The sequence below is a fragment of the Trachemys scripta genome, chromosome 1 (genome assembly GCF_013100865.1).
Source record: "Trachemys scripta elegans isolate TJP31775 chromosome 1, CAS_Tse_1.0, whole genome shotgun sequence".
Classification (NCBI taxonomy): Eukaryota; Metazoa; Chordata; order Testudines; family Emydidae; genus Trachemys; species Trachemys scripta.
Genome location: NC_048298.1, coordinates 80,438,653 through 80,456,923, shown reverse-complemented (window position 1 = coordinate 80,456,923; position 18,271 = coordinate 80,438,653). Strand labels below are relative to the sequence as shown.

The window sequence follows — 18,271 nt, the reverse complement described above, 5'->3', positions numbered from 1 at the left end:
TACTTGAACTGAATCTTGCCTGGATTAGAGATACTGGGACCCACCCCTGGAGCCAGGCCTGGGGTTGGTGTTAGGTGAGTGTCTGGTGGCCAGGCCACGCATATAACCTGGCTAGGCCCAGTCCGAAAAGGCGACATGGATCTGCTCCATTGGCTCACCACCCATGAGGGGAAGGGCAAGGATCGGGTGCAATGCCAGGAGGGATGGACCATAATGGATTGGCCCTCTGCAATGGAAATCGAACCACTGTATGCTTCCTAAAAGGTCTGCTCTACATCTTTCCATCAGTACTCATACCTACCCCTTCTTGGGACCTTAACGTTGTTCTTTCTGCCCTCACAAAACCACCCTTTGAACCCCTCAGTGAGACAAGTTAGCGAATTAGCAGCCATGATAGCCGATCCCCCTTACACCATCTTCCACAAAGACACAGTCTCCTTGCGACAGCAGCCAATATTCATTCCTCCAGTGGTGTCTGAATTCCACTTCAACCAGTGCATCCACCTCCCAGTCTTCTATCCCAAACCCCGTACCTCCCACAGGCACAAAACGTGACACTCTCTTGACCTCTGGTGTGCACTAGCTTTCTAACTCCAACAAACCTGTGCCTTTCATGTCTCACCCAAGCTCTTTGTCGCTATTGTCAATTATTGCAAGGGCCAAGCCCCCTCCTTGCAGTAGATCTCCAAGTGGGTCTCCCATTGCATTCACAAATGCTTCATGCTCACCAAATGCCTCTGCCTCCTGGAGTCACAGCACATTCCACACGGGCGCATGTAGCCACGTCAGCCTGCCTCATGGACATGCCATGGCAGGACGTTTGCTGGGCAGCATCATGGAGCTCTGTCCATACCTTAATGTCTCACTATCCCATCACCTGAGTGGCTGCAGATGCGGCCATAGGCCACTCCGTGCTACAGAGTATACTTTCTCATGAGTCCTCGCACCCAGCTCCACTCTGATCACTGCTCGTTACTCACCCACATTTGGAATCCATATAGGGACCGTCGTTCAAAGAAGAAGAGGAGGTTACTTACCTGTAACTGGAGGTTCTTTGAGATGTGTAGTCCCTATTTGGATTCCAATACCCGCCCTCCATCCCCTGCTCTGCTGTGGACTACACTACTTAGCGATAAGAGGGATACTGGAGCGCCGTCAACCCATAGAGCCTCTCATAGCCTCGGCTGCAGACACAAGGGTGACACAACACACGTATGGGTCAACGGACACTTACAAAGTTGCTCTAGTGCATGGCATGCATGCGCACCCCACGTTTTGGAATCTAAATAGGGACCACACATCTCAAAGACCCTCCAGTTACCTCCTCTTTTCCCACTTTCTCTCCCTGTCGTTCCACCCCCCTCCCGGATTAATTCTTCATAATATACACACAGTATGAACCTAACTGTACTTTTGCTCAGCTCCTCAAACTTCTGATGAAAGAACCCTTACTTCAGAAACATGAGGAATTGCTACTTCGCTGTAAAACTGCTGTTGCTGCTGGAGTCTTCCAGAAAACAATGATGAAACAAGGGATGGGGGAGAGATGTCAAAGAATGAAAAATATTTTTTTTCCAGAATAGGAACTGTGGAGTTTTATCCATTCACTAACTCCACACAAAAAACTACATGTTTTGTGACTGAATCTGACCTTACTGCAGTCCTATTAGCTGCCATGGTTACCACCCTGTTACTGTACAATAGAATAGTAGCTTCTACCAGCACAACAGAAGTGAAAGGAAAATGGAAACAAGGAGGGGGGAAAATGGTAAATGCAGGCAGAAGCCATCATCAATTAATCCAAACAGAAATAAGTGTGGTGTCAGTTTCATTTCTCTCTGTTCTCCTCTCCCATAATTGTGCAAAAACACGAAAGAGTAATTGGAGATGATCTCTTTTCTATCCCCTTTCACAGTAGTCAAAAATTAAAGCCCTGATTTGCCCTCCATTACCATATTTAAGTTTTATTAATGCATTGTAAATATGATTCACACATTGGCTTTAGTAACACCTAACTGCTCTTTTATCTTAATGCAGAATTGCATTAAATGCTCTATCATTGTTAATTTTATTTAATTTCTTGAGGAAAAATGGCATGGTCTTTTGAACCCAGGCAGGTGGTATCTCAGTCTTGCAGTTACAAGTACTATATTAACAGTGTTAGGTAGTCTTAATTCCTGTTTGACCACTTGTATGTTGCATACTTGGCTCTTACCTCTTGTGGCTTCACTTTGAACTATCCTTAATTTTAAATATTTATTCTATGTTCTTTTAAAATGTAAAAGAAGTGCTAACTGATCTTGGGGAAACTTGACTGTTTTTAGCTCCTCAAAATAATATCTGTTTCTCTTTCATCCTTAATTCATCTAAGCAGAGGTCTAGAGGCTTGACTAGCCCTAGGCTGCTCTGCAGTATGCTGCTTCTCTTCTAGTATGTTTCAGGGAACTGTCTCAGCTTTTTAAAAGCTTCTGTTTTCCCTCTTATATTTCCCTCTGCCCCTATAACTTATCCATTTCTAATGCAGGTTTAAAGTGATTAGTCGTTTCTGGGTCCTTTTATATTGTTTCATATAGAAAGCCCATCAGGAAAGAATTCGCACAGAAATCTGGCTATATCTGAGGTACATTGTCCATTGTAGTTCATAAAGAGTTTTCCTTGAGCTTCTGGAAATAGTGTGTGCAAGACTTTTGTATTTCAAAAGATTATTTGAGAAGACTGCTGAGGAGAGGTCTTCCCAAAATAAACAGGGTGGGTTATTTTCCACAGATTAGCCTAAGGGATACCATTAAAGTAAAAGCCTTGCCTGAGACAACAAAATTAGTCATCTAAACACAAAATAGTGTGTCATTTTGGACATGTATAGGTTTCATGACTGGGCTTTCAAAGGAAAACTGCAGTGATTGGTTATAATACCTTTAAACACTTAAAAATGTACTGAATTATTGAGCTTTCAAAACAGCTTGTAGAAATAACTGTTTGTGCTTCAGTTCTTCTGTAACTGTACAGTGCTGGTGTCTCTCTTTGAGGACTACTGGTTTTTCTTTATACTTCCAAGCAGAAAGTCCATCGTGGTGTGGGTTTTTAAATGATTGAACTTAAGTGTTAAATTTGAACTGTAAAAGTTTCACGTTGAGCTTCCAGTATTTCCAAATATCCAGGTAGCCTAGTCGTGATTTAATTATTTTTAAATATATTTAATATATTTTAAAAAGTTTTTACTGATTTACTCCTTGATTAAAGTAACAGTGCAGTAAAGTGAAGCTCAGGAATAGGGCAAAACTCATAGGTTTTCTAGTTTTCTGTGGATTGAGTTAGTTAATAGACTATTCAATGAGTTTATCAGACTATTAAAAAGTATGCATATCTCACACCCATACAGATGAAGATGTTAGATATTATGCAACTTTTAAGTGACACTGTCAGCTTGAAATCTAGTCACTTTTTAAAATTAGCTAAAATAGGTTTCTTGTACTCCACCTGTCCAAGTCTCTCTTCCAATATTTGTGGTTTTACAACCACATTCCAATCACTTTTTTCACCTGTGGCTATGCAAAACTCCCACAAAGCTGTTCAAGAAAAGGAAAGTGACACACAACACTGTTAGATGCAAAGTAAGTAAACTGAAAAATATTTTTTTAATTATAATATTCTTAGGGGTTATTACTCATCACATTAGGTTAAAAATAGTGTGACTTCTACAGTGACTGTACACTTACCGTTGTCAGCAGAGCTGAAAAGTGAAAATATTCTGAAAGGTACTGATATTGGAGATCTATCAGATAAAAACTTGACAGTTCCTTTCCTGTGACACATATTCATGAACTGCCACACCTGGGCACAATTATTTTGCTTGTGATTCCAGAAAGAATGGTGGGGTCCTTTTTTTTTTTTTTTTCTTTCCCTTCTTTATCTGATCATGAGAGAGTATTGAAATAATAATGTGATGTTTTATTCAATACAACCTAATTAACTATGTCCACAAGTTCATATAAATTAAATATGGCAGTAAGGAGAAAAAAAACATGAAACGAAGTTCAGCACCTCGCTTGTTTATCCTACTGTCTATAAAACTGTAACTAAGTTGGCTAACTTCAAAAAATTCTACTTTCTGATAAAGTACACTTTAAACTGTGTGTTCTGTTCTGCTTCCTTGTTGATGTTCCTGAGGGTCTTTTCTTCTAGGCAGAAACTAATTCACTATATGGGCAACCAGCAAATTAGAGTTTGCTTAAAGCTGTGAGGCAAACCCTCTGTGGTGCTGGCCAAGGTGGCCATCCACCATAACAGGAAGCGGAAACTGGATGGGGAGGTGCTCTGTGACTGTGGGGCCTATTTCCAATCCTCCCTGAAGTCACCTCTCCAGGCAGAGTTCCTCTGGGCCATGTCCACTGGCTCCCTAGACGCCTTTTGAGGAGCAGTGAGTGCTGTCTGGGGTTCTCTGCTTGGTGTTCCCCCTCTGGCTCCCTCCTTTTAAACCTGTGACCCTCAATCCCATCCCTGTTTTCTCATTTGTTGTCTCCCAAATTCACTTAAGACCTTGGTCCTGTAGCTCCTCCCCTTAGGTTGTTGGGAGCGGCCTTTAGATGTGGGCGGGCTTGTGCCCGCCCATTCCCCCAGAACTTCAATAGGTACCATGACTTGCCCTCCAACAGAGCCTGCAGTGGCTCATCTCAGGCATGCAGCAGCCTATCCCCGCGGCAGGGCCTGGGTCAGATGATCCCCAGGCACTGGTATTTCTCTGACCTCACCAGAGCTGCAAGTTAGTCTGTGCAACAGCACTTCTTAGCCAGGAACCCTCTTGCTGACTCGTAGTGTTAAACTCCCTAGGCTTCCAACCCGCCCTTGATCCAGTTCTTGCCCAAAACTTGTTCAGTCTTGCCCATTCTATACTCAGACCATGCACCAGCCCTGTTATTAATCTGCTGTAGCCCTTCACCCTGCTGCTGACCCCTCAGACTGACTCCCACACAACTTTGATCTTTGACATGCATTTGGATTCTGACTATAATCCTGATTTGGCTTGTGTATGGACTGTGATCTTGGTTCTGACCCATGGCCTGTCTCTGACATCAGTTTCCACACAGCACTCAGCCCAGTCCCGACTTTATAGTCTGCTTCAACCCCTGTACCTATTCTTGACTACAGCTCTAACCACCAAGCCTGACTGCCTTGAACCCAGAGCCTGGCAGTAGCCATATCAAATTCACAAACTAGAAAAAAAAGATTTTTCTCTGATTGTTATAGTAATAATAGGTGTCAGTTAACTTTAGAGCATACAGAACTTTCAGAAGTATAACTTTCAAGTGGATGGTTTTCCCTTAGGAGCCATTGTCTATATTTAAAATAGGCTATTACTTGCCGTTGTTTAACATCTTGTTAAAAATAAAATTCATCTTCCCTCCAGTTTTGTATTCCATTAGCAAGGGCATTTAGAAATGAGGGCACTGTTTACTGTACCTTTACTAGAAATTTAAAGAATTTTCCAATCAAATTCCAGCCAACATTTATGCCTATAGCAATTTTTAATCTCAGTTTGGACTCTTTAGTTAAGAGTATGACTTTGACATTTTAGATAAGTCTAACCAATTTTGCTAAAAAATAGATTTTAATATCTCATATTAAGGAGATAGCCAATGTATTTAAAATAAAGTCCTAAGAGCAGTTTGGCTGAAAAGATAGTCTCTTAGCTGAGAAGCATGCCCCAAAGCTGCAAATCCCTACAGGGGGATGAACTCAATTATATAAATATTACTTTTTCCATTCCCTCCTAGTTTGATCCTTTTTGTGATGCTGCATGAAGAGAAATGGCAGAGACTCTGGTTTGACTGCTAAGTATTAGTAGTGTGACAGAGATCTGTAGCTTTTTGAACAACTGGAACAGAAGACATTTCATATTTAGGTCAAGTGACAGCTAACTGGCAAAAATCTCATTAATTCCACATCAGAAAGCTTGCCAGCATGACTGATAATACTAAATGTAATATGAACAATTATGACAAAATTCAGTATGAAAATATATGTTCAGGATTAAAGATTTTTGGGGACAGGAATAGGGACAGAATAAAAAACAAATTGTTTATACACTTCTGTCTTTTTCCAATAGGTTACTGTTGAAAATTTTTCACTTGCTTAGATTAACGTAATTTGCACAGAGGAGGCTTGGTTTTATAGGCCAGGCCCAGGGATAAACGCTAATAACTTCATAGTTACCCAACAATAATTCTTCTTTAAATGAGAATCCATATACATATTCCACAGCTAGTGATCATGTGTCCAGTGTGCACACATCTGAGAACTTTCAAGTTAGCAATGCCTGTGGGGGCAGTGCATGTGCTCTTCAATCCCTCATGCGCTCAGTAATGCTATAAAAGGCAGAGCCACCACCCCTACCTTCAGTACTTTCTTGCCATGATGGTGTGTGTCGGAGCAGCTCCATTTAGAGCCACTTGCCTCTTTTAGTTGGCTGTGTGAGTTAGTCTTTTTGGGACTGTCAAGACTCCTGTTCATCTACAGAACTGGGATCATCTTCAGTTCTTCATGGCAGACCACAAGTCCCCAGGCTCAGAGCACTGCCCATTTTGTGAGGCTGTTATGCCTCTCTACGACAGCCACACAAGGTGTCTCTTCTGCCTCAGTGAGGGACATATATTTTGAACTGGTGCAAGATCTGCAGATACTTTTCAAAGTGGACCCAGAGTTCAAGGGAATCTCACTTGAGGGCCTTTCTGATGGAGCAGTCCATGCATCCAGATTCATCTTCTCAGATTCAAGCTCTCACCTGAGAGAAAATGGTCCAAGGCACCCTTCAATTCTGCCTCCGTACTGAGGAAACACTGGGATCAGCCGGACACTGAGCAGAAGTCCTCAGGAGAGAAGAAGCACAGAATACCTTCCATAAGTTTGGATGTTAATTACGAGATTGTCCTATATCAAAGGTGCTTCAAAGCTGAGAAGAAGCTCTCTAAGGAGCCAGCATGACCTGAGATGACCCAGACATGCTGCAGTTCTTGCCTACCACTGTATCAGCCATACTGGCATCACTGGTGCCAGCTCCACTTTGCAAGACGCTGACAATAGCACAAGCAGGACACAGCCTCTGCCTGCCTCCATGGCCCAGGGTCTCAGTCTCCCCCTGCATATATATGGAGGCCTCCTGGTCCCTTCCGGGGTCCTAGCACTATTGCCAATGCCACTATCCAGATTCCTGGCTCCGTTTTCACCTTCAGGAAGATCTTGGTACCCTCAGTGTCACCACTGCTAGAGAGACCGCTTCCTGGGCAATGGCAATTGCATTTGATGATCGTTTTCATCAAACAAGGAGCAATGGTCTCAAGTTGCAGTGGGGGAGGTCCAGGTTGGATATTAGGAAACACTATTTCACTAGGAGGGTGGTGAAGCACTGGAATGCGTTACCTAGGGAGGTGGTGGAGTCTCCTTCCTTGGAGGTTTTTAAGGCCCGGCTTGACAAAGCCCTGTCTGGGATGATTTAGTTGGGGTTTGGTCCTGCTTTGAGCAGGTGGTTGGACTGGATGACCTCCTGAGGTCCCTTCCAACCCTGATATTCTATGATTCATCATGGCTGTTCTAGGCAATTTTGCGGGAGGCACAGACCGCAACCAAGGACCTGCCCTTGAAAGTTGTTTTATGACTGGACAGGTGAGGTATGATGTTGCTTAAAGACTGTAGGGCCATACTCAGATCCTTGGGGGGTCTATACTCCAGCCATCAAGAGACAGCACTTCAGGTCTCAACAGTTTTACAGGCAAGCCCACTGCTATCACTACAGACCACCTGAGTATGCCAAAAAAGGCAGAAGGCTTCAAGGAAAAGCCCCTCAGAAGGGGCCACCACATCCCACTGTCCCTCCTCTGTGTTAAGGCAGCAGATTTGACTCCATGTCCAAGGACAGCATACCACTCTCTACCCATCCCTGGCCTCCCCCTCTTTTTGACAACCATCTGGTGCATTTCCGCCATGTTTGGTCCAGCATCACTTCAGATAGTTTAACATTGAACACTGTAGAGAGAGGCTACACAATTCAGTTCCTCTCCTGTCCCTATTTGGGGACCCATCTCACGAGAGTTCTTTACACTGGGGGGGTCAGTCTAAGCTCTTGAAGCCATAAAAGACGGCTCCTTAGATCACTGGGGAAAAGGATTTTACTCAAGATATTTCCTCATCCCCAAGAAAAAGGGAGGGCTGTGAACTATTCTGAACCTACAGGGCCTGAACACCTACCTCAGGAGGCTCAAGTTCAAGATGATGCCCCTGGTATCCATCATCCCATCCCTAGATCCAAAGGACTGATATGCTACCCTCAATCCCCAGGATGCGCATTTCCACATTGTGATATACCAAGCCCACAAGCACTTCCTGAGATTTGCAATAAGAGACTATCATTACCAGTAGCAGGCGTTCCCGTTTGGGCTCTCAGCAGCGCCCAGAATATTTATGAAATGCCTGGCAGCAGTGGCAGCCTACCTCAGAAGGACAGGTGCCTAGGTATTTCCCTACCTCGATGACAGGCTAGTCAGAGGTCACTTTGAGCCCCTGGTGTAGGCCTTTACTCTCTCGCTGAGAGCAGGAGGGAGTGACGGTCTCGTGTGCTGCCCCCACAGGCACTGCTAACTAGAAAGTTCTCTGCATGTGCGCTGGACAATATGATCTCCAGCTGTGGAATATGTAGGCAGACTACACATCTCAAAGAACATCCGTTACTGTACAGTAAGTAGTCTTTTTACGTTAATCATATTATGCAGTCAGCAAGCATTTATGTGGAGAGGTTGTGTTTACGTCAAATCATTATCCTGTTACCTCAAAACTACTTATTACTGTACTTGAAAAATAAGGAAGGCTTTGTAAATGGCATTGTAAACGGTTATGCAAGTACAGTCGTTTGTACAAAGTCTTTTGATATTATTTGAGCCCTGTAAAATCTCCTCCAAATACAAAGCTGCTGGGTTTTTTTATTTGTACTGCCTGCTTAGAAGCAAGGGCCCCATTGTGTTAGGCATGTACAAACCTATAACAAAAAGATGTTTTTTACCCAAAAGAGCTTATAATCTAAATTTTGAAATGAGACAACAGATGAAGGGAGCACAAGGGAACATTGAAACAGTTACGGACAGTGGAGTAAGCAGCTGACACTGCACCCCATCTCCTTAATCAAGAGTTTTGTAGGCATCACAACACAGGTGGGTTTTAAGTAGAGATTTAAAGGAAAATCAAAATTATTAAAATTAAAATTATTAAGAAATCAAATTATTAAAAATATATTTTGAATGACCATTTACTACAGCATGGAGTAATATTTCAAAGTGGATTTAAAATCTAGTATATTCTCAGTTGTTCTGTAATGAACTCTTATCCATCTAATTGACTATTTGATAGGAGTCTTTAGCTGAATACAGTGAAATATGCCTTTTTGAATATATCAGAATAGATTAAAGTTTTAAGGCCTGAGTTCTAAAAATAAAAGCCAGATATTAAAAAGTTTCAGAGGAAAAACTTTCAACTAAGGAAGAGGATTTATTATAGGAGATCATATAGAAACTTTTTAATAACCAATATATTTTTTTTTTCTCTTCAGGCATCGTTGGCTTCACTGCATGACTGAAGACCCTCCAACTACTCATCCACCAGTTGCTCGTAAATTCATTTGGGAGAACCACAAATTCAATCTGAGTGGCACTCCTGGGCAGTATGTCCCTTTCTCTACAACACGTAAAAAGATACAGGAGTGGATCCCACCTACAACCGCTAACAAATAATTGAAAAGCCTGACTTGCCTAAAACTAGTTTCTCAATGAAAACTGTACCTTCATCGTTTGGTTGGTTTAAAATAAAAGCCTCTGACAAAAGTAAAAGTTTGTTTTTATTGGGATTGAAGAACATTTTTACAAACAAAAATAGGAAGTGTTTAAAAAAAAAAAGTGGGTAAGAGGCCAAGTAAAGAATAGTGTTACCTTTATTCAAATATTTTTATCAGATATCTTCATGTGCTTTTTTCCTCTCTGTGGTCTTTAAATAAACCTTACTTTTCTAGTATTTATTACATCTAACTGTTGCTATGACAGTCATGTCTCATCTGTATAATATCCAGATAGATGTGAAATACAGTAATGTTCCTCTGAGGCTGAACGTACAAATAATGTAATGGGGCAGGATAGTAACAATGGACCATTTCCAACACTATACCTAAGTAGTGCTCCCAGGACTCATTTCTAGGAATCCATCTCTTTAAAAAAAAAAAAATTACTACTACTAATAATTATTATATTGCAAGTGAGAAAGGAGTGCCAATAAAGAATCTTAGCTTTTTCTTTACAAATACTTTTGTTGTTCTGCATATACGTACGTGTGTGTATATACACACACACATATTATGCTATAGCATGTAATGTAACAATATAACATATTTTATAAACTTCCACAGTAATCTATATGGTGGAAGTTCATCAGGAGGAGAAAGAAAGGGCTGAATTAATGGGACAAATTTTCATATGCAGACACTTAGGCTGTAATTTACATGTCTGCATCCACAAATGTGTGTGCAATGCAGGATTTTTGGACTAAGCCTTTACTGCCTGCTTTTGACAATTTGTTCCAATGTATCCACATGCATTAGTGGTCATTACATAGATGTCCCAGGGTATTGTCTGCTTATACATGGAATATCGTTTGCAATGTTGTAGCTGTGTTGGTCCCAGGAGATGAGAGAAACAAGGGTGGGTGAGGTAATATCCTTTATTGGACCAACTTCTTTAGGTGAAAGAGACAAGTTTTTGAGCTCCACAGAGCTCTTCTTCTGACCTGGGAAAGGTAATCATAGTATCACAGCTAAAGGTAAGGTGGAACAGATTGTTAAGCATAAGGAGTAAGTACGTTGCAAGAAAATATTCAAAATGAAATGGTCAGTTAACACCTCTGTAGTCATAGGAATGAAGATGTGGTGTGTGTGTGTGTCTGTGTATAGATATCTTCCTACTGTATTTTCCACTGCATGCATCTGATGAAGTGGGCTATAGCCCACGAAAGCTTATTCCCAAATAAATTTGTTAGTCTCTAAGGTGCCACAAGTACTCGTTCTTTTTTTTTTTTTTTTTTTTTTCCTAAGATTGACTATGAAATCCTTAACAGACACCACCACTAAGAGGACAACTTATACAGTCCCCGAAATCCAACCACCAAATAGTGATCAAATCAGCGGACAAAAAGGCTGCCATCAGTTCTCAACTGTGATGACTATGTCAGTGAGGCAAACCAACAACTTGGACACCACCTACTATAAAGGACTCAAAGAAGACACCACACCACAATTCACCCAAGAGTTTAAGGATATCCGTGATCACAAGCCCCTAGTTGTTACCTACCATCCAATACTGGAACCCATACTCATCAAACAATTACAACCATACTTGATGGGTACCACATCCTGAAAGAAGTGTTTCTTGAAAACTCTTTTGGCCTTCAAACAACCACCCACCCACTCCCACCAAGCTGATTATCAGAAGCAAGCTCCCCACAGACCAGGACACGCATTTAAAGCGGCCATAGGCGCCAACTCCATGGGTGCTTCGGGGCTGGAGCACTCATGGGGGGAAAAATTACCGGGTGCTCCACACACACTGGCAGCTACGCTCCCCCCCGAGCGTGCCACGTCCCTGCTCCTCCCCCTCCCTTCCAGCACTTCTGCCCCCCCCCCCCTTAGGACTTTCAGGGAGGGAGGGGGATGTGGCGTGCTCAGGGGAGGAGGTGAAGAAGGAGAGGGGCGGGGACTTGGGGGAAGGGGTCGGGGCTGAGGAGGGAAAAGGCAGGGTGGGGTAGGGACTTTGGGGAAGGGGTGGGGCAAGGGCGGTGCAGGAGTGGGAAGTGGCACGGCAGGGGCGATGAGGGTCCAGAACCCACCGGGCAGAGGGGAAGGTGGGACCTATGAAAGCAGCACAGGATCTTGGCATAACGGGCACAAAATCTTTAGATCTATCTCCACTGCCGTGATGATATATACACACACCCCTTTCAAGATCCATTATCCTACACAAGCTTATCACAACATGTGTTGTACCTCATCCAGTGCATCAAATGCCCCAACAACTATGTGGGTGACACTACACAATCATCACACTCTTGAATGAACTCTCAGAAAAATGAGAGGATGTTTATCACCTCTGCGTGAACACTTTTCACAAAATGATCATTCCACATCTGAACTCTTAGTCCTCATTCTCAAAGAAAACCTGCACAACACCTTCAAAAGACAAGCCTGTGAGCTTAAATTCCTAACTCTGCTAGACACAAAAAATTGTGGACTCAATAAAGATACTGATTTTATGTCTGATTACAACAATTTGTAACTTTGTTCTATGGCTGCAGAGGTGTTAATTGCCCACTTCATTGTAATGGTTCCCTGCAACATATTTTAGCTCCTCATGCTTAACAATCTGTTCCACGTTGCATTTAACTGGGACACTGATTTACCTTTCACAGACCTGAAGAAGAGCTCTGTGGAGCTAGAAAGCTGCTCTTTCACCAACAGAAGTTAGTCCAGTAAATGATAGTACCTCACCCACTTTACCTCAATAAATGGTATAAGCAATCTCATATCCNTCCTGAAGCTTTTAAAAACTCAAATCTTTATCGGGGTTAAGAGCTGAAACCCAGGTCACAGTTGCTGTAACAGCTTGTTCTAGCGCAGGTGTAAACTGAAAAGCTTGCTGCTTCATAACCAGCTGGCTTATTCTGTTCCTTAGATCTTGTGGGTTAGATTCACTGTCTTCTACCTTGTGTTCTAATTTTCTGAAATGTGCTCTACCTACTTTGCACTGTTGTAAATGCTTGTATGAGGTGCTGGCTCAGTTCCCTGCTGCTTCCTGCGTGACCTTGGCAAGTCACGTAGTATGCCTGTGTCTCAGTTCCTCCTCTGTGAGATGGGGGATACTAATACCTCTCTGGCTCAGAGGAGTGTTCCGGGGGCCTCAGGTGCTACATAGGCATTTAGATAGGGCAAAGATGAATCAGGCCCTGTAAGTTGTTCAAAGGAGAAATCTGGAGTGAAATGTTCATTTTGGTACCTAATATTAAATTCTAATGGGGGAATAGGGAAATCTCTTGTGCTGTACCTCAGTTTCTCACTGCTGGGATAAAAAAGAATGACAGTTACCAGGCTGGGAGATAAAAACAACACTTACAAAGCTAGGGATTCTTTGTGCTGGTACATTAACAAGGTGTCTACAATACCCTGGATAGCTGATATTTCAAGAAAAGGAGCGAGTCTCTAAATAGTACTTCAGTTACTCACCCAGATAATGTATTAAGTATGGCTTTATGCCTCGGGGAGCCAACTACGTGGGCAAGATCAAAGTAACAAATGACAGCAGACACATACTCACCAGAGCTTTCCGTCTGCTGAACTGTCAAGCCTCAAACTGCCATCCTCCAACTGTGTAAGTACACCAAGGAGGTGAGAGTAGCTCCTTCTCACATACAAGTCAATACTAGCTCCAAATTCCAAAGCAGCCTCCAAAGAGCTCTTGTTCGGACAGCTGCTTGCGTGTGTCCTTTCCACATGAGCTCTTACCATGTGACATGTTAATTTAGATCGGGGTTCTCAAACTGGGAGTTATGAGCCCTCAGGGGGTCGTGAGGTTATTACATTGGGGTCACAAGCTGTCACTCCCAAAGCCTGCTTCACTTTCAGCATTTATAATAGTGTTAAATATAAACAAAAATTTGTTTTTAATTTATAAGGGTGGTCACATTCAGAGGCTTGTTGTGTGAAAGGGATCACCAGTACAAAAGTTTGAGAACCACTGATTTAGATGGACGGTGGTCAGGAGTTCTTTTTCAATACAGTGGCTGGTAACAGGAATGGCCATGAAGATTCTCCTGTGTTACAGAGGCCAAAGAAAGGAAGTTCTGGTTATTTCCTTATTGATTATAAAGCACTCTCATTGGTTGAGGCTAAATACAGTCCATGTACAGTATGTAAAGTTTCATAACCACAAACTTAGTTAAGAGCCAGTCAACACCACTCCTCAGACTGCCTCAGTGACATAAGGCATTCCTCTATCTGGTAAGGCAGAAAAGAGAGACTTTATCATAACATAAGAATTATCATTCACTGGCTGAAGAGCCTGAACATTATATCTTAAGCATTAGCTGGAAAAGAAGGCATAGGCTTACCTAGGATATAGAAAATCAGGTAATCAGAGCAGGAGCAATCCTTCAAGGGATAGACGTAACAAGTTATTTTGTACCTCCAGAATATTTGAACACTAGTCCTGCATAAGAATGCTATGCAAAAGCCTTTCACATTTACACATCCATAAGATGACCAAATTTTAGAGGGTAATTTATTACATTATTAATCTAAGCAGATTTCCTTCGAAAACACCTGCTAAATTTTAAAGTTCATGCTGTAAGGAGTTCATATTAAGAATTTTACTACAGAATCTGATACTTAAATTAAACTAGCACAAATATTTAAGCAAAAAAACACGTGAAGGGACTCATGTTTTGCATTAATCTGTAACGCCTAGACCAAAGCATCTGTATATTTTATTATTCTGTGCAGCAACTTCATGGTCATTCAACTAATTTACTCCTTCCCTTCACCGTTATATGTATTTTCATATTGGTTTCAGGCCAGATTACTGTAATACTGTTATCATACTTCCAAATCAAGAGATTTTTAGTTGAAGAAATAGTGATCCATCAAAACACAGCTTATGTATAACAGAATTGAAATTTCATGCAGTATACCATTCAGATACAAGACTCTTAAGAACAGTGATCCATCAAAACACAGGTTGTATGTAACAGAGCTGAAATTTCATGCAGTATATTATTCAGACACAGGCCTATTGATACAGTGTAGCGTAGCTTTTCAAGGAGGCTAACCATCCTTATAAAGTCAATGAGGCAAAAATAAATAAAAAAATCAGCATTAACTCTGCCCTTGTGGTGCTTTCCTTGTGTCCTACAGCAAAATGAGGGCCAGAGCGTGCCATATGATCTTAGCAATTTTTAATTAGAAGTAGCACTGCTTCAGAACCATTGGTTGCTATAATATTGATGTTTGTACCTTTGCAATTCACTGAACTGTTTCGCTTCTTCATTCTTTTCCCTTTGAGAGTAAAATGCCAGCGCTTGACAAGCGTGAGCTCTCTCTTGCCTGGAGATGAATGCCAGAAAGGTTCTTCCCTCCATGAAGCAATGATGCTGCAGACAAATGCTGGTCCAACTGGGATGTTTTTATTGTTTGATATCCCTTCATTTGGATCCTCTGAGCATTCCCATTATAATCCAGACTTTGTTCTTTCTGATTCTGCCTTGACTGTGCCTGTAGCACCTGCTGACAGCCACTGAGCAAAACACATGAACACTGGGCCTTCTGTCCCCACAATTCTATAGTGCCTTCATGATACTGCTAGCCCCTGCCAGGACGAGAAAGTAGAATTCAGAGTTGGCTTCTGAATCTGGATAACCAGTAGAATAGTGCTTTGGGGGGCCAAGTTTGAATAACTAGTGTGACGCTATGCCCCATATTCTTCAGAGAGATATTGTTATGATATAATTATGGCATGACTATGATGTACTTTATGCAATATAGGTCATGTGAGATATCATTGAAAAGGTTATGATTTACTGAATATGATTATCCTATTTGTATGCATGTATCATTTTGGTATCTGAAGTTAGAAATATTGTCTATGCATCTATTACAAATGTGTTTACAGCTGGGGAACGCCCACTAGGCAGAATGCAATCAGTCTAGATGGCTGGCTGGGAAGGGCCATTAGGGAGAACATTAGGGCTTAGAAGATGCTAATCTCCCACAGGGGAGCCTTCCTGAGGATGCTACAAACAGCCTCTGAATCATGGCTGCTATGGCCCTACAGAGACATGTGACCAAGTCACCTTGTACTGGACTCCATCACAGAATACTAGTGTTTTTCCACTGACTGGGCATGGGAATCAAACTGGGAGACAAACAGTTCCCGCCATATGCAAAAGCTACTTAGGGCAGGGGAGAGACATCATTGTGCTGCTTCTTCACTGACTCCCCGCCCAAGATGACTGCTGGAAACACCTGAGAAACAAGGACTGAACTGGGGGAGAAGGGTTGAATGCAGGCTAGAGGGATTTCTAGTCTGTGAAAGGAACACCTGGAGTTTTAAACTGTAAGCAAGTGCAGCTTGCCCTCAAGAATCTCTGCAAACTGCCTAAACTAACAATTAGGGTGAGAACTTGCTACTCATATCTGATTTCTTTAGTATATTAAGCTTAGACTGTGTTTTTGTTTATTTGCTAGGTAATCTGCTTTGAACTGTTTGCTATCCCTTATAATCACTTAAAATCTATCTTTTGTAGTTAATAGACTTGTTTTGTTTTATCTAAAACCAGTGTGTGGAAATTATAACTGGGGGCAAAAAGCTATTGCATATCTCTCGCCACATTGAAGGAGGGGGCGAATTTAATGAGCTTATGCTGTACAGTCCCCTGTGCAGCGCAAGGCAGTATAATTTTGGGCTTACCCTCCAGAAGGGGTGCGTGCCTTAGGAACTGGGAGGTGCCTTAGCTGAGCCTTCCCATTCAGAGCGGATTTCAGCATGTGTGTGTGTAGCTGCAGCTGGGTGTGTCCCTACCTGTGTGCTGGTGAAAGTGAGAGACCGGGAGCGTGTCTGCAGCTTGTCGGAGCATTACAGGGTGAGTGGGAGCCCAGGCTGGTGGGTTGGAGGGCTCAATGGTACCCCAGTTCTAGGTGGCACCCTGAGAGGGGGAACCCATCACAACTAGAACCAGCTAATCTATCTTCCTTTTTCACCCATGTAGGGTACCTACTGTATAGTAACAAAAATGAGCATATATGTATTTTGTTTTAAACAGCTTCCCTGGTCACAGGACTTAGTACAAGATCTAGAGCTAGTATCTCTCTTGAGTTTACTTTGGCTTCTTTATTCTGGATATTGTTCATGGACATGTAACAGAACTTACTCTTCAGCCAGCACATAGAAAGAGGCCACATTAAAGTGTGGTTGTACACTGAAAAATGACTATAAAAATTATACAGCTCCTTCCCACCTTGTGTTTCAGTGGCTTCCAACTAGCATTTGTCTAGTTGACAGGTAGAAAGAGGATACATTGCAATGTAAACCCAGGGTTAGTAGAACTCGAGTTAGCAAACCTTGGGTTTATTGGTCTAGGGCTTGAGCATCTATACTCATTTGTAACCTCAGGTTAGGCATTATTGAACCCTGGGCTCCAGCATCTACACTGCATTATGCAGGCTCAAGTCCAACTCCAATATTCCAGACTTCCTAGCGCCCTTCCAAAATATGGTTTCTCTAGCCCATTTTTTGTGATCCAGTGTGAACAAACTTGACTGTCCATAGGACAAAGAAAGTTGGCCCCTGGAATTGTGCGATACTTTTGGTGGACTTGAGTTTGAATCCTGGACTTACATGCAGTGTAGACCCAGCCAGAAGAGACTTTCTAACTGCCAGTTATCACACTCTGTCCAGGATATGAAAGAAGAGATGTTTTCTTTAGCCTGCACATCATAGAGATTCCGCAATTGGAACTTGGTAAACAAGTCAGAGTCAGAAAATAATGCAGTTCTCTCACAACACCTAAATCTGTTATTCACTGCCAATAGGTATAAAAAAGTCAAAACTTATTTTTGTCACTAAAGTAAGCCGATGTGATGTAGAACATGTATAGTGAGCATATCCATTGAGCAATAAGCTGCCATTTGTATAACTAGCAGAGTCAAATAGGTACTTTAAAGCTTCTTAATGATCTCATTTCTAACAAATACATAGGAAATCTGGATTCAGTTTTCTAATAAAAAGGCTCTGTCAAAATCTCTTAAACGTTCACTTTTTGGGGAAAGAAATTAAGGTTTTGAAAAGGCAGTCTCTACTGGCTCGATTTGGTCCGCTGTGAGAGTTAGAACCCTAAGGAGCATTATAAAATACATCTAACAAGGCCATCTGTATTCTATCCTGTCATCAAGTCAAAGACAATGTCAAATTAAAAATTATGGGCTACTGGGGTTGCAAGTCAGCAAAATTTGACAGTGTATTTAAAAACAAAAATTAACAGTATTACAAATATTCCTTGTGTGCTGGCTGAATATCTTACTTTGTCTCACTTTCTGCTGTTTACTCTTTGCATTTCCCTCAAGCTGAATAACTTTCACCTTTGCGTATAGTCAGTTGCAATTTCAGGCTCTTTATGCTGCAATATTTTAATTGCAAATACTGCAGGG

General features: G+C 42.0%; 1 protein-coding gene across 1 annotated transcript in view; it reads left to right on the top strand.

Moving 5' to 3' along the window:
• NDUFA12 (NADH:ubiquinone oxidoreductase subunit A12) overlaps positions 1 to 10,261 on the top strand; it is a 36,978-nt gene extending 26,717 nt beyond the window's left edge. Inside the window, exon 4 of the mRNA XM_034772899.1 lies at positions 9,590 to 10,261. Within this exon, the coding sequence (XP_034628790.1) occupies positions 9,590 to 9,770 (181 nt within the window). The 3' untranslated portion in view covers positions 9,771 to 10,261. The remainder of the gene's footprint in view (positions 1 to 9,589) is intronic.
• Positions 10,262 to 18,271: the final 8,010 nt, after the last annotated feature.